The sequence below is a fragment of the Haliotis rufescens genome, unplaced genomic scaffold (genome assembly GCF_023055435.1).
Source record: "Haliotis rufescens isolate VD_foot unplaced genomic scaffold, xgHalRufe1.0.p SCAF_3, whole genome shotgun sequence".
Taxonomy (NCBI): Eukaryota; Metazoa; Mollusca; class Gastropoda; order Lepetellida; family Haliotidae; genus Haliotis; species Haliotis rufescens.
In genome coordinates, this window is record NW_025964001.1 from 31186042 (window position 1) to 31210269 (window position 24228).

The 24228-nt window shown below is 39.1% G+C and overlaps 1 protein-coding gene across 6 annotated transcripts in view; it reads right to left on the reverse strand.

Moving 5' to 3' along the window:
• Positions 1-4933: 4933 nt before the first annotated feature.
• The window catches only part of LOC124145971 (ectonucleoside triphosphate diphosphohydrolase 5-like), a 32954-nt gene continuing 13659 nt past the window's right edge, over positions 4934-24228 (reverse strand). For 5 of the 6 annotated variants that reach the window (XM_048402850.1, XM_048402846.1, XM_048402849.1 and 2 more), the window contains 13 exons: positions 22998-23292; positions 21802-21881; positions 20384-20527; positions 18644-18719; positions 17656-17691; positions 16451-16536; positions 15833-15912; positions 12073-12137; positions 10619-10715; positions 10006-10163; positions 8648-8704; positions 7584-7690; positions 4934-6856 (listed from right to left, as the gene is read on the reverse strand). In XM_048402850.1, coding sequence (XP_048258807.1) covers positions 6773-6856; positions 7584-7690; positions 8648-8704; positions 10006-10163; positions 10619-10715; positions 12073-12137; positions 15833-15912; positions 16451-16536; positions 17656-17691; positions 18644-18719; positions 20384-20527; positions 21802-21881; positions 22998-23292 — 1365 coding nt within the window. In that variant the 3' untranslated portion in view covers positions 4934-6772. Of the gene's footprint in view, positions 6857-7583; positions 7691-8647; positions 8705-10005; positions 10164-10615; positions 10716-12072; positions 12138-15832; positions 15913-16450; positions 16537-17655; positions 17692-18643; positions 18720-20383; positions 20528-21801; positions 21882-22997; positions 23293-24228 lie in introns of all 6 variants that reach the window. The other variant, XM_048402848.1, reaches the window with a different exon arrangement.

Here is a 24228-nt window from a genome sequence, read left to right on the forward strand (position 1 = left end):
CTAGGTTTGTCAGGACCATACAGATGCTCGAGGGTTTCGCCGAAGTGGTAAACGTCTAAAACCTGCATCACTTCGGGCTTTCCTCCCACTTTAAGCTGACACACCGTGGAATAACTGGAATACTTTTAAAAGCGGTGTTAAACCCAACTCACTCACTCTAACCACATTTGTCAAGCTAATTCTGCTTTCTTCCACTTGATACAGCAGAAATAATGAATAGTGACATCAACTTTCTTGAAGGTTACCAAATTAGATTGTCGTCAAAGATCAGGATCTAAAAGATGGTCCTGACATCATGGACCCTGGCGAAAACAGCTTTTTTTCTAATCTGTTTAAACTGACACAGACAAAGCTCAAATCGTATCCTATATCCTGTTATGTCGACATACGCCCGTGAAGATTCCTATGCAGGTCGTCAGAGGAGACTAAATTCATTGGGTGGTCAGGCATGGTGACTTGATTGATTACGTGTCATCGTACCCAAACAACATGGATCGTTGCTTATAATATCAATAACTGGTTTGTCTGGTCCAGAAACGCTTATTTATACATCGCCGCCATACAGCAGGAATTTTGCCGAGGGAGGCGTAAACATCAAACAAAAGTGAGTTGGGTTCGACAGGTTTTAAACAGTATTTCAGTTGATTCAGGTTTAAGCTACTTTGGTGAAAGTGAGTCGAGATGATATGGTATTAAAGGCCGTGTTCAAGATTATTGCACGTGTGTGTGACGGCTTGTACTTGTCCAGGCCTTTGCCCGTTGATAGTGCTAGTTAACTGACATACCCCGCCCAGACTTATTACATAGACTCCGGGCGGACCAGTCCTTGTTTTATCCCATTATCCCTTGGGGAAACTCGTGGCCAGAGGGATAGTGCTGACAGGCAATTATGGTCCAAATCAGGATTCGAATCCATAATCCACGATGTATAGAAGAATAGAGTAAAACTATACAGAATGTAGCATAACACCTGAAAGTGACTTTCATGCCAATGCAAATAAAAAAAACTGGACCCTCTGATGGCAACATGGGTTAGTGTAACCAATTACCTGACTTACGTCAAGACAGCTTTATACAACCAGTGGCCTGACTTACACCCATATCTTAATGTAATGAATCTTATTAACATAACGCCAAATGTCTTTTCTATAAGTGAAGAAAGCATGGGTTTGCACACTAACAAAAAAGAGACAGTGTGGGTCAGTGTGGATAAAATCGTATGCGACCGCATGAACGATAGATGACGTCATGGTGCCAATGTACAGACATGAGTGAGTGAGTGAGTGAGTATGGTTTAACGCCGCTTTTAGCAATATTCCAGCAATATCACGGCGGGGGACACCAGAAATGGGCTTCACACATTGTACCCATGTCGGGAATCGAACCCGGGTCTTCGGCGTGACGAGCGAACGCTTTAACCACTAGGCTACCCGACCGCCCCTGTACAGACATGAGTTGCTATGGGTTGATTCATAAACAAGCACACCAGTGAAATGGAAGCATGAACTAACCATTCAGCCTGAAACGAGCATTTTATTTGTCAGTGTGACTTCTTGGATTCCCATGCCCCGATGGTAACACATCACTCACTCTTGCACAACTCTGCAAAGGTGGACATATTGGTCCATAAATTGAAGATTGAAATAAGGCACAAAAGACTGGTTCAAAAGGTTTATTGTTTTTAGCGAACAAGTTATATTGTAATGATTCCCTGTGTGTTGTACCAGAATCTATCACAGACAGCAATCTCTCTCATCAACAGCAGGCTGTACTAGTGCTAATGTGACAAACAATTGGAAGCAGCTGACTTTCTTACCACATCTGATAAAACTCAACATATCCATTCCAATTTAAACAAGACAACGTCTTCTAATGAATATGAACAAACAGTACAGTTCAGTATTTCCTTAGCAGCCCCCATCTGTATAGTAAATTTAATTATCTTAATTCTACCCAATGATATATCCAAGTCATTGTCAAAATTCCCATACTGAATTCTTAGCTTGTGTGGAAACGTGACATGTTTAACATGCTGTGAAACTTAAACTGAAAGCTATCATTACTTTATTTATGGTATTAACATGGATGCAAATCTTACCAAAAAACGGTTATCATGAAAGAACGGTACCACTCCATACAAAACCCTTTCCAAATTACATAGAACAAATATTTGGGACCATAGTGGTAATGGCACAAGATCAGCAAATACAATAAAATAATGATAGCTGATATCCATATGTTGATTTTAGAACCTTACTGCCTCCAGGTCCACAATAGTTGGAATGTAAGTAATCGGTAACTGTCACGCACCAGGATAAGCTGACAAACCTAGGATGATAATCAGGGACCCGTGAAGATCCGGGGTAGAACAGGTCTTCAGCAACCCATGCTTGCCGTAAAAGGCGACTTGCTTGTCATAAGAGGCGAATAACAGGATCAGGTGGTCAGGCTTGCTGACTTGGTTGATGCATGTGATCCCATGCATCCCAATCGCGTGGAACGATGCTCATGATGTCAATCACTGGACTGTCTGGTCCAGACTCGATTATTTACAGACCGCCGTCATAAAGCTGGAATATTGCTGAGTGCGGCGTTAAACAACAAACCAACACACTGATGTTTCACCCCAAATCTGCAGATCCTCGCCATCTAAGGGGAAAAACTTGCGCAAAAAATGTAAATGATATTTAATGATACAGTTATTGAGTTGAGACATCATTTCCTATAAAAGGTACCATAAAAGGAAATAAATCAATACAATATGGCTCTTAACATATTACAATGCCAGTATAAAAGTAAGACCAATATTAAAATCTGTAAAATTAGGTGAAAACACATGTGGACTTGAATGCTGATTCTAGGACTAGAAAATAAAGTGTCATGCTGAGATGAAGGATCTACCTAAACACAACTAAACAATACATATAAGATAAAACTCCCTCAGTGAAAACAAGTCCTGTTGCTCACCTACATAAAATCGTATTTGAATATTGAGGCAAGGGTTGGATGCTTTTACCCACCCTGCCTGCTCCATACAGGAAACGGAATCAGGGTCAATCAGCTTTGGTCACAGACATTTTTACAGTTTCTGCTCATTTTTTCAAAACTACAAAAATCAGCCACATGCTCATGCTGCCAAACTTTCATAAAAAGATAAAAAGCATTTATATTAACTTCGACATTTGCCACTTCCAGTGTGTGAAATGGGCCCTTGTTATTCTTCTTCCTTGGTCACCTACATTACAGTTTATGTCACCCAATCAGGGTTACACACTTTATTAACATGTAATTGCAATGATAAAGTCTTTTTTGATTTAATTTCTTTTGATCACTATTTGCAATATTAAGTTTGTAATCTGTCCAGCAAATTCTGTCCAGTTGGAATTGCCATTATGCATAGGCCATATAGTCACTACATGTTATATATGTTCCTAGTTTGATTTTAACAAAACAAACAACTTATGATAAAGCAAAAAAAGTCATCCATGTTTAAGGTCAGATAGAATATTCTGTGAGCAAATATTTAGAATAGGTGTGTCATTCAGACAAACTCTCAGCTCCATTGGCATTGTAGTTCCAGAGAAGATGTCAAAAATGCAGTGACGGTGGTATGTGAAGGTTGCATGTCATAGCTGTATGAAAAAAAAACAAGTGTAAAAAAACATCATTAGTCAGGAGAGTTAAAACGCCTCATGATCTATACATGGTCTTGTAGAGCCCATCTTCTCGAGGCAAGAGAGTTAACTGACTATAAAAGTCCAGTTTCCACCCTTGCCGAACTAGGCTGGTATTATGGAGTTAGGTTTTGGCTGGACTAATGAGTCTATGCATAGTCCAATCAAAATCGCACACCAAAATCGAAATCCGGTTTGTAATCGGTTGATTGCAGGATTTGCAAATCATGTGCACCACCAACTCGTTGTCAACAGATATTTTCCAGATCTTTTCAAGTTTTTAATCAAGGTGCTTATGTGATTTGATGCACTTCGCGATATAGATCTTGATTATCGATCAGATCGTCTTGACTGGGCACCGCCATTTTGTTTGAAGCAAATGCAAGTGATACAAGAGGTGGAATCTGATTGGTCCATAGGAGAGGAATAGAAGGGACTTGTAACAGCCACTGGTGGCACTACGAGAACCCAGGTATTCCGGCCTAGATCCGCAAGGGTGGAAACTGGACTTTTATAGTCAGTTAACTCCCTTGCCTCGGGAAGATGTGTAGAGCCCTGATACTACTGAAGGATGCTTCAATTCCTGGATCATTTTTAACTTTCTAGGTAATGTGGTTTATACAAAGATTTCTGCTACATTGAAGTGTGCGAGATCATGATATATTTACCTCATCATGTCAAGCTTGTCAACATACAGAACAGTGCAGAATCATTGCATAAACATAAAATATCACAGATTCCATCTTATACATTGTTGATCTCATCAAAGCCAGTGTATGTCCACATATATCACAGACAACAATCTTAAGTAAGGCTACACAAATTAATGTACTGTGCACACTTAATATCGAGTTATTTATCGAGTAACATCATGTGGTCATATGACTTGATCCAAGATGTCCGACGGTCGAACATGGTCTAACAAACGATGGATATAACAATCTAAAATTCGTGGTCCCTTTGAGTTTGTTACAACTGTAGTTTACTGCACTTGTTCTATGGATACTTGGGGGCATGGGTGGCCCAGTCGTCTAAGGCGCCGCGATTCGCTGTGCAGAGTTGCATCCCTTGGGCACGCCAGAAACCTATGATTGTGGGTTCGAATCCCGGTTCGCCCCGATTATGTTTCTAGGTTTGTCAGCACCATACCCGTGCTCATGGGTTTCACCGAAGTCGTTAACGTCTGAGACCTGCATCACTTCGGGCTTTCCTCCCACATTAAGCTGAGACGCCGCGATATAACTGGAATACTGTTAAAAGCGGCGTTAAACCCAACTCACTCACTCTATGGATACTTGGGGGCACGGGTGGCCCAGTCGTCTAAAGGCGCCACAATTCACTGTGTAGAGTTGCATCCCTTGCTACGCTAGAAACCTATCATTGCAGGTTATAATCCCGGTTTGTCACGATTATGATTCCAGGTTTGTCAGCACCATACCATGCTTGTAGGTTTCACCAAAGTGGTAAACGTCTGACACCTGCAGACTGTCATCAATCATGTCCGCAGGGGCCAAATGTTATTAAAAACAAGGATGATTTCACAAAAATGTAAACACAAAATATGTTAAATAGTTTTTTCAATCAAACGCATATTTTGTTCCTTTCTAATACAACTGCAAAGTCAGCTTGACCCATCCTTAAACAAGTATTTATAAATTTGAGGAAATACTAGAGAATATATAGATAAACTGTTGTACCCTTATCGTGAAAGTGAAAATAAGGTTGTCTGATCAGTTTGCTCATATCAGTGGATCAAACCTGCTCACAACTGCGTAATAAAATGCAGGAAGACTGACCTTGAAAACATCACAACATTGTAGTAAAATATATCGGTTCATTCTTCAATGAAGGATACCAAGTGCCTGTGCAGTAGGGCAAAATAACAACAACATGATTCTCACTCTCCCTAAAACAATATATATATGTACAAATAATCTGCAATTCTAAAAATAATTTAGCAATAAAAAACATGACCTGGATATATGATTTATAGACAGTGTTTGTAAACAGTATTATCATGCCTCATGTCAGAATGTTGCGATCTGGTTCATGTGTACTTGATTAAATACAATGTATCCCGCCTTGGAGGGAAATAAATTCCCAGCTGGACTATAAATCCCTTATACCCCGCCAGGAGCAAGTCAGGCTGCACGTGGAGTTCTGAGAGGCAGAAAAAATCCCATATACCCTACTTCCAAGCAAAGAGCCGCACACTTTTTCCGAGTACATAAAAGTCATGTGACATAGCACAAGCTAACCTCTACTCAATCAAACAGCTGTTTTCCATCATTTTTTAATTTGTTTTAATTCTTTTACATTGTCATATTAAAACATGTGGGTACATGGGGTTTTATTGGTCCCTCGTTAGGCTTTATACCACTTGCCTCTTGCTTGAGGTATAAAAGCAAATGCGGGAAACATAAAACCCCATGTACCCCTTGTAATTCTGGTACAACTTATAATGCCTGTATGTGTTTTTTCAAGGGAGATATTCAGGCTAATATCAAGAAAAGATTCATTGGAGGGTTACAAATATAAGAATACATAAATAAAATCCAGATATCAGTTTAAAATGCACAAATGCGACAAATTCTCAATGCACATCATCTTGTTCATAATGCAATGACCCGTTTCATAAAAGTGCCTTGTGATCAAGAGCTACATGAATGATCTGGTGTCTTTCAAAATCCATAAATGTTTTGATTCCCCATCAACAACAGCTATATAAATGTTCTACAATATCTACAATTTATACAGACATTGTCTTCCACAAATAGGTCTTATGAACATGGCAGAAAGGCAATGAAAATAAAATAATATTCCTTATATCTCTGAGACAGGTAAAGGTTTACCAATAATTTCAAAATGAGGGAACCACTAACGGATATTTTTATCAACAAAATTGACTTTGCAATGGCCTCACAGACCTATCGGTATGGAAGTCACTGTTATAACAGTGGTCCTGTAGAAACAAACATGGGAGCATGTTAGCTGTACTCTGCTCATATATAATGCGGTATGCTAATCCCTTAAGGTCTTTACTGCTTTGTGAATGTGACATGATGTATGTCGAGATGAAAGACGTGGGGATGAATTCATCACAGATGTCCGATGGAGGTCAAGACTTGAAATGCAGCACCCAGTGTCCAACTCACTTCAATTTTCTTTATTTGTTTTAACACCTGAAACATGATATGCATCCAAACTAGGAAATCTGAAGGAATAAAAGGGTTTCAATTCCTGTCAGTGAGAGAGTGTAATTTCAGTAATATTCCTGAGACATAATGGCAAGTGTCATAAAAATTGGGCCCCAAAATTTCTTAATCTAGATAATTCTACCAAGTTTGATAAAAATATGTTAAAAGCAAAATCATCTCACTGTAAATATATATGATACAGACATTCATAAATGAACAAAACTGATGGTTTCCTAGGAAAAGGCAAATGCACTATTAAATGAGTTGATAAGTACCGTAAATGGTCCAAATACTTTGGTATGGTATGAAAGTCCTTTCTAAACAAAATGATATTGCACGTTTTGTTTACAGGTATATCACATCCTTAGGGATAAAGTATGTATGCTGGGAGAATGTATCCATGTTATTGTTTGTTTTGATTTTTGTTTGTTATTTAACACCCCACTCAGTAATATTCCAGCTATTTGAAGACTGTCTGTGATCCAGACAATCCAGTGGTTGACATCATGAGCATCGATCCACGTAATTGGGATACCATGACATGCATCAACCAACTCAGCGAGCCTGACCACCCGATCCCGTTAGGCACCTCTTACGACAAGCACAGTCATTGTTTTACAGTAAGACCTATTCTACCCCGGTTCTTCACGGGTCCCACGTTATCGTAATGGCTAACAATCAAGTTTCAGCAGCTGGCTTATGTGCTACTTACATGAATGCTAGACCTGAGACTGAGGCCATAGCCATTGTGCAGGAGGGAATATATGTAAGTCAGGTCCATACACAGAAAGGGGTCATCTATGTCAGGACTGTCACAGGCTGAAACAAAAATACATTACAGCATGTATTTCCTGTGAAATTTCCTGCCATCCCTCTAGAGTGTTCTAGAAAACACCAATGCATATGTCATACAGTTAACACTTGTTAAGAATAGCATGGAAGGGCCTGAATGCAATCTCATTAAAATCTGATCTTTTACTCTGTAACAATATCTGTCTGTTACAATAGCTCTATCTGTTACAATATCTCTATCTGTTACAGTATCTATCTGTTACAATATCTCTATCTGTTACAGTATCTCTATCTGTTACAGTATCTCTATCTGTTACAATATCTCTATCTGTTACAGTATCTCTATCTGTTACAATATCTCTATCTGTTACAGTATCTCTATCTGTTATATCTCTATCTGTTACAATATCTCTATCTGTTACAGTACTATCTGTTACAATATCTCTATCTGTTACAGTATCTATCTGTTACAGTATCTCTATCTGTTACAATATCTCTATCTGTTACAGTATCTATCTGGTACAATATGTATCTGTTACAATATCTCTATCTGTTGCAATATCTCTATCTGTTACAATATCTCTATCTGTTACAGTATGTATCTGTTACAATATCTCTATCTGTTACAGTATCTCTTTCTGTTACAGTATGTATCTGTTACAATATCTCTATCTGTTACAGTATCTATCTGTTACAGTATCTCTATCTGTTACAATAGCTCTATTTGTTACAACATCTCTATCTGTTACAATATCTCTATCTGTTACAGTATCTATCTGTTACAGTATCTCTATCTGTTACAATAGCTCTATTTGTTACAATATCTCAATCATTCATCTAATCTTTTGTTTAGATTAGCCGGGCAAAGTTATCTCAGGCTTCATCTGATGCGACCTCCTATGTGGAATCACTTTTTGTGTGAAAGGTCAATAGATCAATCATAAGAATTATATGTCGGCTAGTAAAGACATCAACTGAGGGTACCTCGTTGAGCAGCTTCCTGGAAATCTGTAACTAGAACTGAGCCTCCGTTGACTTCATCTGAAATTGCAATACTTTGTTGTACTCATACTTTTCAAAATGTATTGTCCAATACAGGTACAGTTTCATCACAGGATTGCCAGGGTAATAGCAGTGAAGGTTTTACTAGGAAACAATTGTATTGGTCGAGAAAGCACGGGTATAACTTAATCACTGGATTGTCTGGTCCTGATTCAGTTATTTATAAACTGCCATCATATAGCTGGAATATTGCTGAGTGTTGCATTAAATAACAATCAATCAAACCTGAAAAGTATAAATGTATTTCCATTTTCCATTTTATGTGATGTCTAAATATTACACTTGGCAGCCGAAACTGAAACAAACATATACTATTCCCAAAAGTATTCCTAAAACAATAGAATGTTTGCAGAAACTCATTCCCTTACTCTGACCCCTGTTCTGGAGAAATCTGAGGTCTCAAATCAGAATACAATGACTGACTAAGTAAGCCCTGTCAGTGTGAAAACGATCATCTCAAGGAATCATGGTTGCGATGCAACTTCAAACATTTACAACATTTTAAATGGCTTTCTTGAAATATGGAACATATGTGAGTTAAGACATACAGCTTCATGTTCCTTCCCAAGTTCAATGTAGTGATAACAAATCTACACATAATTGGATGCTTAATATACTCACCACCAAAAGAAACGCAAACCATAGAAACATTATAGAGAAGTACGTACTTTAAGAAGAGATGTTTCCAATGTGTACCACTTAATGACAAAACTAACAATCAATCAAGTGTTACTCCAGCATCTTTATTCTTATCACGATATGCTGTATGTGATTTCCAAACTTTACATGCTAATAGACTCATGGATCTATGACGTCACATGTGATGTGTTCATGAGCGTCTGTTCGCACAACATACCAGTATATTCGGTTGTGTATCAAACCAATCTGATATCTCTTGAATATGATTAATTCTTCATATATAAACCAACATGTATGGTATTCGCGTTTCTTTTGTCGGTGAGTATAGTGACTGAGTTGGGTTTAACACCGCTTTTAAGAGTTTTCCAGTTATATCGCGGCGTGTCAGCTTAATGTGGGAGGAAAGCCCGAAGTGAGGCAGGTCTTAGACGTTTACCACCTCAGTGAAACCGACTAGCACGGGTATGGTGCTGACAAACCTAGAAACATAATTGGGGCGAACCGGGATTCGAACCCACAATCGTAGGTTTCTGGCATGCCCAAGGGACGCAACTCTGCACAGCGAATTGCGGCGCCTTAGACGACTGGGCCACCCGTGCCCCCTCGGTGAGTATATATCGCCTAACTGAACTGAGCCTCACCTATAAGATCAGAATCCACTGCTCTGTCAAAGAAATAGGAGAAGGCATAAACTTTCTGCTGGGACAGCTCTGGCACCGTCGCAACTGACGATGTGACCAGTGGCTGTACTGTAGCATAACACTGGGAGTAGCCGGACTCACTCTCCGGTAGCCCCCTGGAAACAAGCAAAGGTCAAAGTTCATCCCAGGCATGATGAACATGTTGCTGAATCTTTTACAATCTCAATGTCATCATAAGGCCAAACATGTTTTCTTTCCTGAATATTGCTGTGGTGGGGTGAGTGAAAAATCCTTCTCAGGGGGTGGGAAAAAAGTAAATACAACAGACATTTCAGATTTAGTATTCATAAATATTATCTTTGCTCTTGTCTTAATTTCTATATGTTTGAAAATGTCAGAATACTTATTATGTGTATGTTTAACAAAATATAAAACATGTTTTTGAGATTAATGGTTTTCCTAAGAGTTAGAAATTAGGCTGTTTCTTGAACAAAAATTTAACATACCAAAATTGTCTAAAAAATCATGAAAAAAAGTTAAAAGCGAAATCGCTATTTTGGGGGGACATGTAACCTTCCTGAAAACCTAATTCTAACTGCCCACTACACACCCAACATTAAACTTTTTGCCACCATGATGCACCCAGCTGAACTCTCGGTCCGGAGGCAGACAGGCACTGCGTAGGGTCTCTGATGATGTCGAAGCTCCATCTGCAAAAGTTACCACTGTAGAGAGATGGTCTGCACAACACCTGCGATACCATCAACATAGGCGGTATACCACACACAGCATGGCGGTAGCAGGACAAGCTGCTGATTACATTGTACTCAACTAGTGTTCCAGTGTAGCTGCCTTTCTTACACATGTTACATGTTACATACATAAAAAGTAATTACCTCTAAACATACAGTGCCAGATGGTATGAGGTTTGGTTGTTAAGTTCTGAAAGTTACATAGAAAAACCTGACTTGAAGACATTAAAATTAGGGTTGGGGCGAGTCCAAATTTACTACCCTGGTACCCACCCCTCTGTTACCCAACCCTCCCCGAGTACCCGCTATTGGGAATAGTTTGACTGTAGCCCTGGCAAAATGTGTTTCGATACACATATAAAATGATCTGGTCATGCATACACTGAAGTTGACTGAAGCTTTATCTTAATTCAAACATATAAAAGTGAGAAGGAACATGCGCATAGTCAGAAAGAAATGCGAACATTAATGACTTGTAGTACAACCATAGAGTTCTAGATCATTTTTGTCATTAAACAATATATCACGTGACTAACCACAGGTCCGGGTAGTCCTGTGGGTACCCGGGTCCTACTCAGGACCCACCTGACCCGGGTATCCAATTACCCGTCCCAGCCCTAATTAAAATGATTTATTTTTGAAAATAATCCCTTTCCACATTGATACATTTTTGCCAACAACGTTGGAGTGATTTTATACCAGCTTCACATAAGTTCTTGTCTCGGCTGTTCAAAATGTTCTCCAAAGTTGCTATGATGCCATCATCCGAATCAAAACGTGTTCTGGATAGAGCTTTCTTCATGTTTACATTTTCAACCAAAGGTGTGATCTATCCTTTACATCATAAGGGAAACAATCTGACTCAGGTTTGTGTGGATATACCTCTATGAGATGTCCACCACAAACGATGTGAAAACATGAAACACTATAGGAAAGCCTGTAGCTCCGTGTCGCGACAAGTCAATATCATAATCGTTTACACAGAGCAGTACGGTTACCGCAGCGAGTTATGACCCACAATTCTAAGCTAAAGCAGTCTGATGTGCAGAGTTCCTCATCCGTGCCCATGTTTCATGACGCTGGGTTCAAATCCCACTTTCAACTTTCAAAATTTGGTTTGTACACTGTGTCACATTAAGCTTTCTTTCAATATTAAGCTAACATGATCTAACCAACCTACAGTTTAAACAAGGTAAAACACAGCGCACAGACTCTGTTCGTTCAGTAAGTAGTAATTGGTATTTCATGACAGTTGATAAATGGGATGATACCACTGAAGTTGCAACAAAACCTAGAGCATCTATACTCCACTTACCATCTTCATTCTCTGTCCCTCCCAGCACCCTGAATCTTGCTGACATCAAGCCCAGCCCAAGGTAACTACACATGGGAAGAAAAATAGCAATTGTATTTAACACAGATGAAAATGGAACATGAGGCACAACCAATTCCATATTTAACACATGTCTTGATCTACTAATTAGGTCAATTAGGGCATAAAACGTATGTTAGAGGTTTATATAGTGATTTGATACATCTGACTGACCAATCAGACTCCAGTTTTTCCAAAGTTCGTAAACATTTTCCAAATTTGTGGTTAAGAAAATATTTACTATTAGTATATATCAACATAATACAGAGTAAAAATTAATTGTTTTAAAAATGTTTGCTAAACGTAAAGCTACATGATTTATGTTAAAAAGTTAAAAGAAAACTGCTTAACAATAAGTTCAAATCCAGGTTTTACTCATCTTCCCGAGGCAAGGGAGTTAACTGACTATAAAAGTCCAGTTTCAACCCTTGCCGAACTAGGCTATAATTCTGTGGCTCGATAGTAGCGCCACCAGTGGCTATAACGAGTTATGTCCCTTCTATGTCCCTCCTATATTATAGAGTTACATTTTGGCTGGACTAACAAGTCTATGTATTGTCCAATCAAAATCGCATAAACAAATCGACATCCGGTTTGTAAAGTGCAGTGCAGATTTCGGCCGATTGCAGGATTTGCAAAGCTTGTGTACCATCAATGTAGCTTCAACATATATATTGCAAATCTTTTCATGCTTTCAATCAAGGTGCTCGCATGATTTGATGCACTTCGTGAAGAAAGTCCTATTTTGTTACAATAAAGATCTTGATTATCTGGTCTTCTCCGCCATTTTGTTTGAAGCATGTGATATGAGAGGTGGAATCTGATTGGTCAATAGGAGGGACATAGAAGGGACTTAACTCGCCACTGGTGTCGCTGCAATCGAGCCAAGAAATTCCTGTCTTAAGTACCAGGGTACTGTCGGAAATGCTAAAAAACTGCTTTTTGCCTGTTAAAAAAGGATATAATTTTTCTAGACTGTTGTTATTTAAATATCAAGTAACTACCAATCGATCTACCTCAGATCAGATCTTAGTTCTCGCTACCGCTAAAAAAAGATTTGAGGACAGTAGGGGTCATGTCAGAGTGACCTTTCATCCGCCCAATCAGAGAGTCGCTTACCAGATCATGAAAGTGACGGTTGGAATGTGATTTCTAATCATGCATCCTCGAAAAAGTTTTACACGGGGTATTCTGAACAATAGTTACGGGGTTAACGACTGAATCCATACAATCTAGACTTTTTGTTAGCCATTCCAGAACGTTCTTTTGTTCAGGTTTCATATTTTTAATCGAGAACTTGTCAAAATATGTTTCAAAGCGTAGTCGCCAATTTGAAATTAGTGCCGTAAAGCATGAGTAAACTGCCTTCTGATTGGCTAATGTCGACTTCTTGTCAGTCATTCCATTGGTCGATCAAAGGTCGGTCTGACATGTATGTCCTCAGATCTTTGTTTAGTGATAGCGAGAACTAAGATCTCATTTTAATGAGATTGGTGTTTTGAAGTATTTCAGTCACAAGGAGTCCTATCGACAAGTTTACAGGAAACAAATTCGAACGAAAACAGGAAGTTTACATTTATTCTAAGTCCAATGATGATAATAATGTAGTCTTCATAAAACATCTAATCCACACACAAAAAAATCATTTTGAGAAAATTCTAGATGTGCATCTTTTAAAATGACAAAATGACGCTGCGTGTGTTTTATTAACATTGCTACCATGATACATGTTACATTATACTTGCAAAGCTATAACAATGGTACACAATACAGAATCTGTACACAGTTCTTTACACTTTAGCATGTTTATAGAGATAGGGGGAAAACATTTATTAATTTAGACAGGGTGAATTACCGAACTGCCCAAGCTATATGGTTTTCAGTTCACCCCATCAAGTCTACTGTATGATAAATAAAACAAAACAGGTATAGGGGTGGTCTCAAAAACAAAACTGGGACGTAAAAGGATATTAGACAGATTTGATACAGGGTGATTAGGTGTATAGTGTACAAGCTTTATGAGCAGAAGGTAACCCTGACTTGTAGTAGAATTTGGGAGGAATTAAAGATACAATTAATGTTAACTGCACTAACTATTGCCCTCCAAGAAATGGGATTTCGATACACTGCGCGTGGTGATGACAGAGCACTTTTCAGGGTAAAATATTCCATCCTGTCTATGAGGTCACATTATCGCCGAACCATTCATAACTATCACTGTCAGGGTGTTCAGATAATTTACCTTGATGACTCATTCCACTGACTACGTGTGGCTATCTGCAGATGGACAAAAAGCACACATGGTACAATCAGGTAAAGGTATTCGTGTCATTGTTTTGCATGCTGCAACCCATGATATGGGGCTTATTGATGGATGTGTGCTAGTTTTCGAGGTAAAAAAGAAAACTGGTGATTCTCATAAGGAAATTATAGGCAGTGATGTGTTCATAGACTGGTTGGAACTTCAGCTATTGTCTGTTTTAAATGTCAGTGTCATTGTCATGGATTATATATCATGTTAATATAACGCCTGGGAATCAGATACTGTAGCCAATACCATGAGTAGTCTGAAGGTGACCAGACAGGAATATATGACATTGTCGACTTCAGACCATATGAAACGAAAGTTCAACTCATGGAGAAAATTCAGCTGAATAAGAACCCTGTAAAGTACAGGACATATGTGCTGGCAGCACAACACGGTCACGTTGTCTTACATACGCCAGTCAGACATTGTGAGCTCAACCCTGTTGTGCCCATCTTGGCTAAGTGTAAAGGGTTCCTGGCAAGACATAACACAACATTCAAAAGTACAGATTTATATATGTCATCAGCGGAGATAGATGCTACCTCAAGAAATCATATGTAGAACAACAAATACTTCTAGATTCCAAAACAGCAACCTTCAAATGCTCATCCCGTTTCATAGCTCTTAACTATTCCATCATGTTTCCAAGCAAATATAATGCAGTATATATCCTTAATTGCTACCCCATCAACGCACGTGTCAATTAAGTACAATAACAGCAATATTTTGGGACCACCCCCAACTCGGTGACATTTGCACCTGGGAGAATGCACGGGAGGGTGTGAGGTCATCACCTCGGACAGGGGTTTGGTAATTACCTCAGGTTATAGGCCATTTCATACATGCATGACAACACACGAATATTTTCTAAGTTGATCATGATTTTACCTGTTAAAGTACATTTTAAAGGTAATCACAGTGTCATTTAGGATAGGCTAGATTAGGGCAATTTGCATTATTTTGATATAGGCTCTTTCTATAGTCCTATGACTCGTATTTATTAAATGAAGCCAGAAAAGCAGTTTTCTAGCATGTCTAGCATGTCTACTTTAGTTCGGCAAGGGTTGAAGCTGGACTTTCACCGTCAGATAACTCCCTTACTTCTGGAAGATAGGTGTTACTGTGTTAGGTGTACATGTCTTCAATGCAATTACAGACCACAGCTGTTGCATGCTGGTATATGTCACAGTTGTCATATTTGCTTCATGTTGTTTTATATCCATCCATAAAGCATTGAAGAATACAATTAAGTAGGCAATCATGTCTGATTCCTGTCAACCATGGTAATAATTATGATAATCAAAATCCTCTACTCCCAATACAGGGATAGAGATCCCATTAGTAATGACAGCGACAGCTGTAGAATACCACCACCGGTATTCTTGCTCTAGTTACCTGTGTGTATATAACGTATAGTTTTTGCTGAATAGATTAGTGCTTGTTAGGTAGCTGTGTGGTGCACTCTCGATTGTCCTCTGTAAGAGAAAAATGTAACTTTCAGTTCAACAAGAAATTCATCATGAAAACCGTGCAAGTCTGAAAAAGAAAAAAAACTCTGAATGACCAATGACAATGAGCTAAAATGGCAATTTCAGGATGGTGGCCCACGATGGGGGCCATGTTAACCATCCAATCAGTTTTTACAAACAACATATTGCTGGACACTTAAACATAACAATTCAGCTTCACATTTGACAAATAAAAACAATTCTGTTAGCAAGCGTTTCCCAACATTATATATATATGTGAAGGTTAGAGGCAGACCATAATATACATTCACAAAAGATTGAAAATGCATTATTACACACACTGACTTCATATTATAAATGATACCTGAATAAATGGCAGCATAATACACTACATGGTTAGCAGCCATTGTATATAATCACAAGAATTCTGTGAGCATGTTTCGAAACACTAAGACTTAGCTTCAAAGACCTTGAGAAGAAGTATCGCTTCGACGAAAACAAGACATATCTTCACATAAACAACAAATAAATATGTTCTAACCACCTTTTCTTTTGGCACAAAGGTGATCTGTGTTGAACCGCCCCCTAAATCCAGAGCTGCAACCGTCTCCCCACTTTTGTAAAATGCACCTGTAAATCATACCAACGTCGTACATATCTTCCATGTTTTCACAACAGGTAATATAGAATTTTCTGATACATATCTGTATACCGATTACTTCAATATAGAATAAGGACCCTGGGAATATCAACTGCGGGAAAATATTCGTAATAAAGGTATGAAAATTATCTGACATGGTCAAATGGTTGACAACTAGCCTTTTTCATTCAAATTACTTTATTAGTTCTAGCATGAACTGTTGGATAGGCATTACCTGGAAGTTGATGGATGAAAAAGTAGACACAATTTAGGGATAACAAGAAAGAAGTGAGGAAAGCTCACATACCCCCGTTATCCCCGCTGGTCAACAACAAATAGTAAATAGTTTGTTAATTAATGAAATATTACATATTTCTAACTGATTTTAACTTCAATGTTTTAAAAACTAAGATTAAGTTCCAGTGACAATTGACCAATTAATGTGTGTAGAAAGTTTGGTGAAGCTAGGGTGCATGGTTAAGAAGTTATGGGCCGTACAAAACACCCACCCTAAAAGTTTAAGTTTCTAATGTTTCCATGGAAACGGCAAAAAATAAAAAATTCAGAATCTTCTAACTAGCAAAAGGCACAAATACTCATTGTGGTTAATGTGTGTAGCAAGTTTGGTGAAGCTAGGGTGCATGGTTAAAAAGTTATGGGCTGTACAAAAGCTCGGACGGAAGGACAGACGGAAGGACGGACGAACGGGGGTATAATAACTTCTTTAAGTACTGTAAAGGTGACGTTTCGGTATAGTGCCAGTACTTAATCCAGTCAATCACTTGCCTTCAGTTGTTTATTGCCGCGGTGGCTGCGGATATTTTGATAGGCTGATAGGTGACACATGGGCCTCCGAGATTAGCAGTTTGTTTTAAACATGAGCATTGTCGCTGACAGTACACACGGGACCACAAAGTGAGTTCACCATATCAGTTTTTTTTCGTTGTAAGCATGTTCGTTATATCCAACAATTTTATATGATAAAATATACAGCAAATGGCCGGGACCCCAAAATAGTTCGGTATACATGTATATACATTAGTTCGTTGTAAGTGTTTTCGTTATGAACAAACTCAGCTAATAACCTCCCATCTCATTTAATTACTTACCTTCTAAATAATTAACTGTAACCCAGCTGAATATACCTGAAAAAGTAAGTTTGATAGAACCTGTTTTATTTTTTATAGTTAGAAACAAAGGATTATTATGATTAAGATTATCGCTCTTTGTTATACTCAATACATGATACCAAAATCACTACAGAATGAATTAGCATGCCCTCACCATCTTGTTTACATTTTATGCAAATAACCTTGTCAGGATGAAATAGAAATATATATAAATAGCTCATAATTTTCAATCAAGTTAGCATATGCTGTTCCGATTCATTGTATTAGTTGAAAATGTAAACTGTAATCCGAGTATGTGCACAATATTGTGCAGCAATATGTACATGCATTTACTTATGTCTTAGAACACTTTATTTCCTCTGTCAGGAGGTCAGTGGTCAGTGGCTATATTCCATGTATACACTGCACTTGATCACTCAATACTTGACAGTTATCTTTCTGCTTGATTTTGGTTTGTATTTTCAAAAGAAAAAGTTTTAGGGCAGAAGTAAGATTGTTTGTTTGTTTGTTGTTTAACGCAGCCCCCAGCAATATTCCAGCTATATGACGGCGGTCTGAAAATAATCGAGTCTGGACCAGACAATCCAGTGACTGACATCATGAGCATCTATCCACGCAATTGGGATTGATGACATGCGTCAACCAAGTCAGCGGGCCGGACCAGCCGATCCCGATAGTCGCCTCTTACAAGCATAGTAGCCTTTCACGGCAAGCATGGGTTGCTGATGACCTATTCTACCCCGGATCTTCACGGGTCGGCAGAAGTAAGTACAAAAGTGAGTCATGATTGTTGCTTTTGGCTTGATCTGGATTGAATCCATAAAGCTGGAAATAAAAAAAGTCTCAGGTTTGAGAAAACCCTTTTTACTTTCAGAGTAACATTCCTGACAAACCCTTTATGGCAGTTGTATAGAGAGCTGACAATGTTGTGTGTATGTGATCATTGTTACAATTCCGTTCAGCATACCTTCCTCCGAGCCGCCCAGAATTTCAACACCACGCTCAACTTGGTGAAACATGGTTTTCCTGAACAGAACGGACACCTGCAAATAGGAAGAGTGAGATACCATGAATGAACTGATCACACCTCTGATCATCTTGTAGAGTGTCATGTTGTAGGTAGGGCTGTGGAGAGACACTTGGGTTTAATGCTGCTTTCAATCGTTTTTAAGTTATATCATAAAATATAGTCCCCATCATTCTATGATATTAGATTGGCTCACAAAGCAATTTTTTTCCATTTATTTTCCATAAATCATATTATAATTAGGCCATGCCCACAAATTGACTACTGTTTCCTGATTGGCTGAATGGAATGGAATGGGCGGAGCTTGTTGCATTATTGCACTGAGCGATATCACTGATTTCATATTTGTTGTCTTCAGTTTTGTGTCTTACTGATTAAATAATTGGTCTGTGATGTTATAATTGTTGACATATTATTCATAAGAATTTACTTCAATATGTCTTTGCGTAAATCTGCTTATACCGTGTGCACACATGCGTAAATCTGCTTATACCGTGTGCACAAATACGTAAATCTGCTTAAACTGTGTGCACACATGCGTAAATCTGCTTATACCGTTTGCACACATACGTAAATCTGCTTATACCGTGTGCACACATGCGTAAATCTGCTTATACCGTGTGCACACATACGTAAATCTGCTTATACCGTGTGCACACATGCGTAAATCTGTTTATACCGTGTGCACACATACGTAAATCTGCTTATACCGTGTGCACACATACGTAAATCTGCTTATACCGTGTGCACACATACGTAAATCTGCTTATACAGGTGCACACAGGTTTTTAAGTTATTAACTCCATAAACACAAAGAATATTGAAGTCAATTCTTCAGTACGTAATGTTTAAGCACAAAATGATGCAGGTCCTACATACAAACTTAGTAAAAACTCATGAGCACAGCTTTGCTACTGACAATCCAAGACCTTACAACACTATTGTAGTTCATTTGACTTGAGTCCTGCTAGAGAATAGTAAACCTAGAATAACCTTCATAGCATATTCCACTGAACTGAACTCATGTAACAGATTCGTACCTCATGTAACAGATTCTCACCTCATGTAACAGATTCTCACCTCATGTAACAGATTCTCACCTCATGTAACAGGAACTCACCTCATGTAACAGATTCTCACCTCATGTGACAGATTCTCACCTCATGTAACAGGACCTCACCTCATGTAACAGGACCTCCACTCATGTAACAGATTCTCACCTCATGTAACAGGACCTCACCTCATGTAACAGATTCTCACCTCATGTAACAGGACCTCACCTCATGTAACAGGAACTCACCTCATGTAACAGATTTTCACCTCATGTAACAAGACCTCACCTCATGTAACAGGACCTCACCTTATGTAACAGGACCTCACCTCATGTAACAGGACCTCACCTCATGTAACAGATTCTCACCTCATGTAACAGGAACTCACCTTATGTAACAGGACCTCACCTCATGTAACAGGACCTCACCTTATGTAACAGGACCTCACCTCGTATAACAGGACCTCACCTCATGTAACAGGACCTCACCTCATGTAACAGGACCTCACCTTATGTAACAGGACCTCACCTCATGTAACAGGACCTCACCTCATGTAACAGGACCTCACCTTATGTAACAGGACCTCACCTCATATAACAGGACCTCACCTCATGTAACAGGACCTCACCTCATTTAACAGATTCTCCGCCGCTCCATGAGGCAGCAGTCTCAGACCTGCTGTGGCTTTGAGGACGATGGGAGTTTCTGAGTGGAGTTTAACAGGCACCTCTCCTATAGCAGATGTCAGCATGTTGTGCAGGCTCTCAGCACCCTGGGGACATCAGTGTGCAAAGACTATGACAGGACCATGAGTGAATGAGCTAATGAGGCAAGTTATACCATAAATGTGTTGCAGTCAGAACCTTTGAACATGGGAGGTGGCTTCAGTAGAGATCTGTCAACCTTTGGCAGAACTTTACCCTCCCCAAACATGTGCAAATTACTGTCCATATTTTTCTTGTCCCTCTCTATGATACTGAATTCACAAATTTATTTATTTTTGGAAAGATAAATTGAATATAATGTCATAATTAAACATTTAACAATTGCCTCATGACTGTCCATTAGTCATTTAATATATATTGTCCCTCCTCCTTAATTTATCTGTAATGCTTTCTCCATTGAGCGAGTATGAACACAAATAGTTGACCACAGCATTGCAGCTCACCTGGTTAAACAATACTTCACTCACGTAAACAGAATCTTTACCTCATTACCATGCTTATACAATGTGATCATGAACATGATCAACATCCATGCATCCACTGAATTCAAACAATGTTTAACATGAAGTCTTTGATAGGCATTTAGAAGTTGGAAGAACATGAATACTTGACACTTTTGTATGGATAGCAACTTCTTTTATTCTTTGTACGACGTTTCTGAGCGAGTGCTTGCTCCTACATCAGTAGCTCAGAAACGTCATGACAAAGAATAAAAGTTGTTATCCCTAAAAAAGTGTCCTGTATTCATGTTCAGCATGTTCAGTGGTATCCTCATGATCAGTGGAAGGGACAGGCTTGCAAGCTCAGTCTCATCAGTGGACCAGTTTCACAGAAGAATGCACCGTGACGACTGACGATGGTCATGACAAAAAGCTCACTTGACCCTTAAGCTTGGGGACTCAGCAGAGATGTCAGGTCAGACTAGGTGCCAAAGTTCCAAGTTAATACTGAAACCCACACTCAGCAATATTCCAGCTATATGACGGTGGCGTGAAAGTCATTCCAGTGATCGACATTGTGAGCAACCAAGTCACCAAACGTGACCACCCAATCCATTTGATCCTCATACGGCAAGCATAGGTTGCTGGGGACCTATTCTAACCCCTGTGGAACCCCATGTTTGTCATAAGAGCTGACAACGAGGAGGACTGGGTGATCCCAATGTGTGTCTTGCCAGTTATTTAAGTGTCGCCATGCCCATACAGGCTGCTGGTATACGACTTTACTACACAGGCTTCTCAAGTGACAGTATATTGCCTACTGAGGCCTGTGTACTGTGTACAGAAGTGTGATTATTGTGATGGGTGAATGCTGGTCTCACCTTCTGGGGATCAGCGCTGTAATTAGATAGGCCTGGCTTCACTTGTTGAAACGTCTCATGCACCAACTCTACATTCCAATCTGCAACAAGGACACATAGCGACTATAAATATGTCTTGTCTTGCCATCTATGACCTTAACCAGTAGTCTGAGGCCTGGGTAATAACATACCAAAGTGGTAGGATAAGGGCCCTCTTAAGTTGCAGAAAACTTTGAAATACAATTTATTGGTATGACAGTTATCAGACATGTTCAAACGGCTGACAAGCAACCATTTCTAATATTAGCACTTGCAAGGACTTCTGACATAATAAACATGATAAATACTGCTACATTAAATGAAAATGGCTTATTTTTTAAATTTCCAGAAAAAATATTAAACACGAGCAAGTCTTTTTCATACGTTTGTAATGTTTAATCCATGTTATTTTCATCTCTAAAGAAGATCAGCTTGGGCACCGACTTGGACATATTCCAATATAAGGACACACACTCCCTCAACCCTATTTAGTGCTGTTATACATATGATGTACTTATGTATTTAGTGATGTTATACATCAAATTCCCACCCATATCAATGCATCTGATTACTTTAAAATGACTCATGCAAGCAAACAAGGTATGACTAAAGAAACCTGTAAATGTCACTTGGGCAGTATTACAGTGACATCATCATGAGGGGAGGGGAGATTATTGCTCTTAAAAAGCGATGTGCATGGACATGAGTGTGTGGCTGTTGCACTAGTCAGGTCTAATGCCGGATTTACAGTGCTTATCCTATGAAATGCCATGGCCCAATTTTAATATGGATGACCCATTCAGACACAGTATACCAACTCCAAAATGACAAGTCCTTGTTTTATCCCCTCAATGCCAAGGGCCTGGTATGGTAACACCAAATACCATCTTTTAACATGTTTTGGTATGATGCAGACAGGGATCAAACCTCCGACTTTCTGCTCTCTTAGCAAACACTCTATCCACTAAACCCCTAGATAGTCATGATCATGCATGTCTGCTTCATAGCTGAAACGTGTGTATGTGTATGGTGTTGATACACAAGAATCATAGTCATGTCATATCTCGGATGCAAACCCATGAAAAGCAGATCCTGCATTGCCTAAGGGACAAAACTCACAGCAAATTGCTTGGATTCACTGGCATACTTACTATATTTTTACGACTTCTACCACTTACCCTGATTTTTTCTGAAGTGATATACATGCATTCTGGAACCTGTGCTCCCAGCGTCAAATATAACAGCATATACATTCCTGGTGCTGTTAAAGTCCATGCTGAACTCTGTTTGACTGGAGGAGCTTGTCCCAAGGGAATACGCAGTGTTTCCTACTTGCTCCTCAAGGGTCTGAACCACCACTTGGAAGGCAACATAAACTCCCAACATCATCCCGACCATTGTTGTTGCCATTGCAAAAGGTCTATTCAAATGAATCCTTTGGCCAAAAACAGAGAGTCTTGTCGGTAGACATATCTGAAATATATAAATTATTTGTTTAAACGATGACAAAACCGTGCCAGATGTCTACTGATCAGGATTAAAAATGTAGGAACAGAGTGATGCTGTACATGTATTATGCAGACTATACAATGAACCACCTGCCACCAGTAGCGCTTGTCTTCTACATTCCTAAAAAAACTGGGTTGCTACTTGCCTGAATATCATGAATATGGTGCATCAACAGTGTGTATCAGAGCAAGCATCCTAGGTTATCAAGTGTATGTCTCCATTCTATTGCGATAAATATGCTGGACCTACTCACTACAGGTTTGTTTTGGAAGTCACACACTTGATTGTATGGACGTGTTTATTGCTGTGTGTGCCATTTGAATCAGGTTCAAAACAAAGTTATGTTTGCTAATGGGTCCAGGATGGACCATCACAGCCCATGATAGTCCATGATGGTCCATGAGGGTCCATGAGAGTCAATGATGGTCCATAACAGTCCATTATAGTCCATAACAGTCCATGATAGTCCAGGATGATCCATGAGGGTCCATGACAGTCCATGATGGTCCACGACAGTTCATGATGGTTCATAACAGTCCATGATAGTCCACGAAAGTCCATGATGGTCCTTGACAGTCTATGATGGTCCATGATAGTCCATGACAGTCCATGATAGTCCATAACAGTCCATGATGGTCCATAACAGTCCATCACAGTCCATCTCAATGTATTTCAATGTATGAATACTTAAACAAAGTTCCACACTCTGATACACTGACATACATAAAAACAAACAGCAAAAACATCACTTTTGTAGACATCCAGTTGGCAGGTTTCTGAAAGCTCTCAAGAAACATCCTTGTTGCTCTTGGAGACATTGATGTTGACATGTTAACCTCACACTAATCTCTACCAGCACAGCCTACATCCATCAAACTCTGGCTGTGTATAAAACTGATT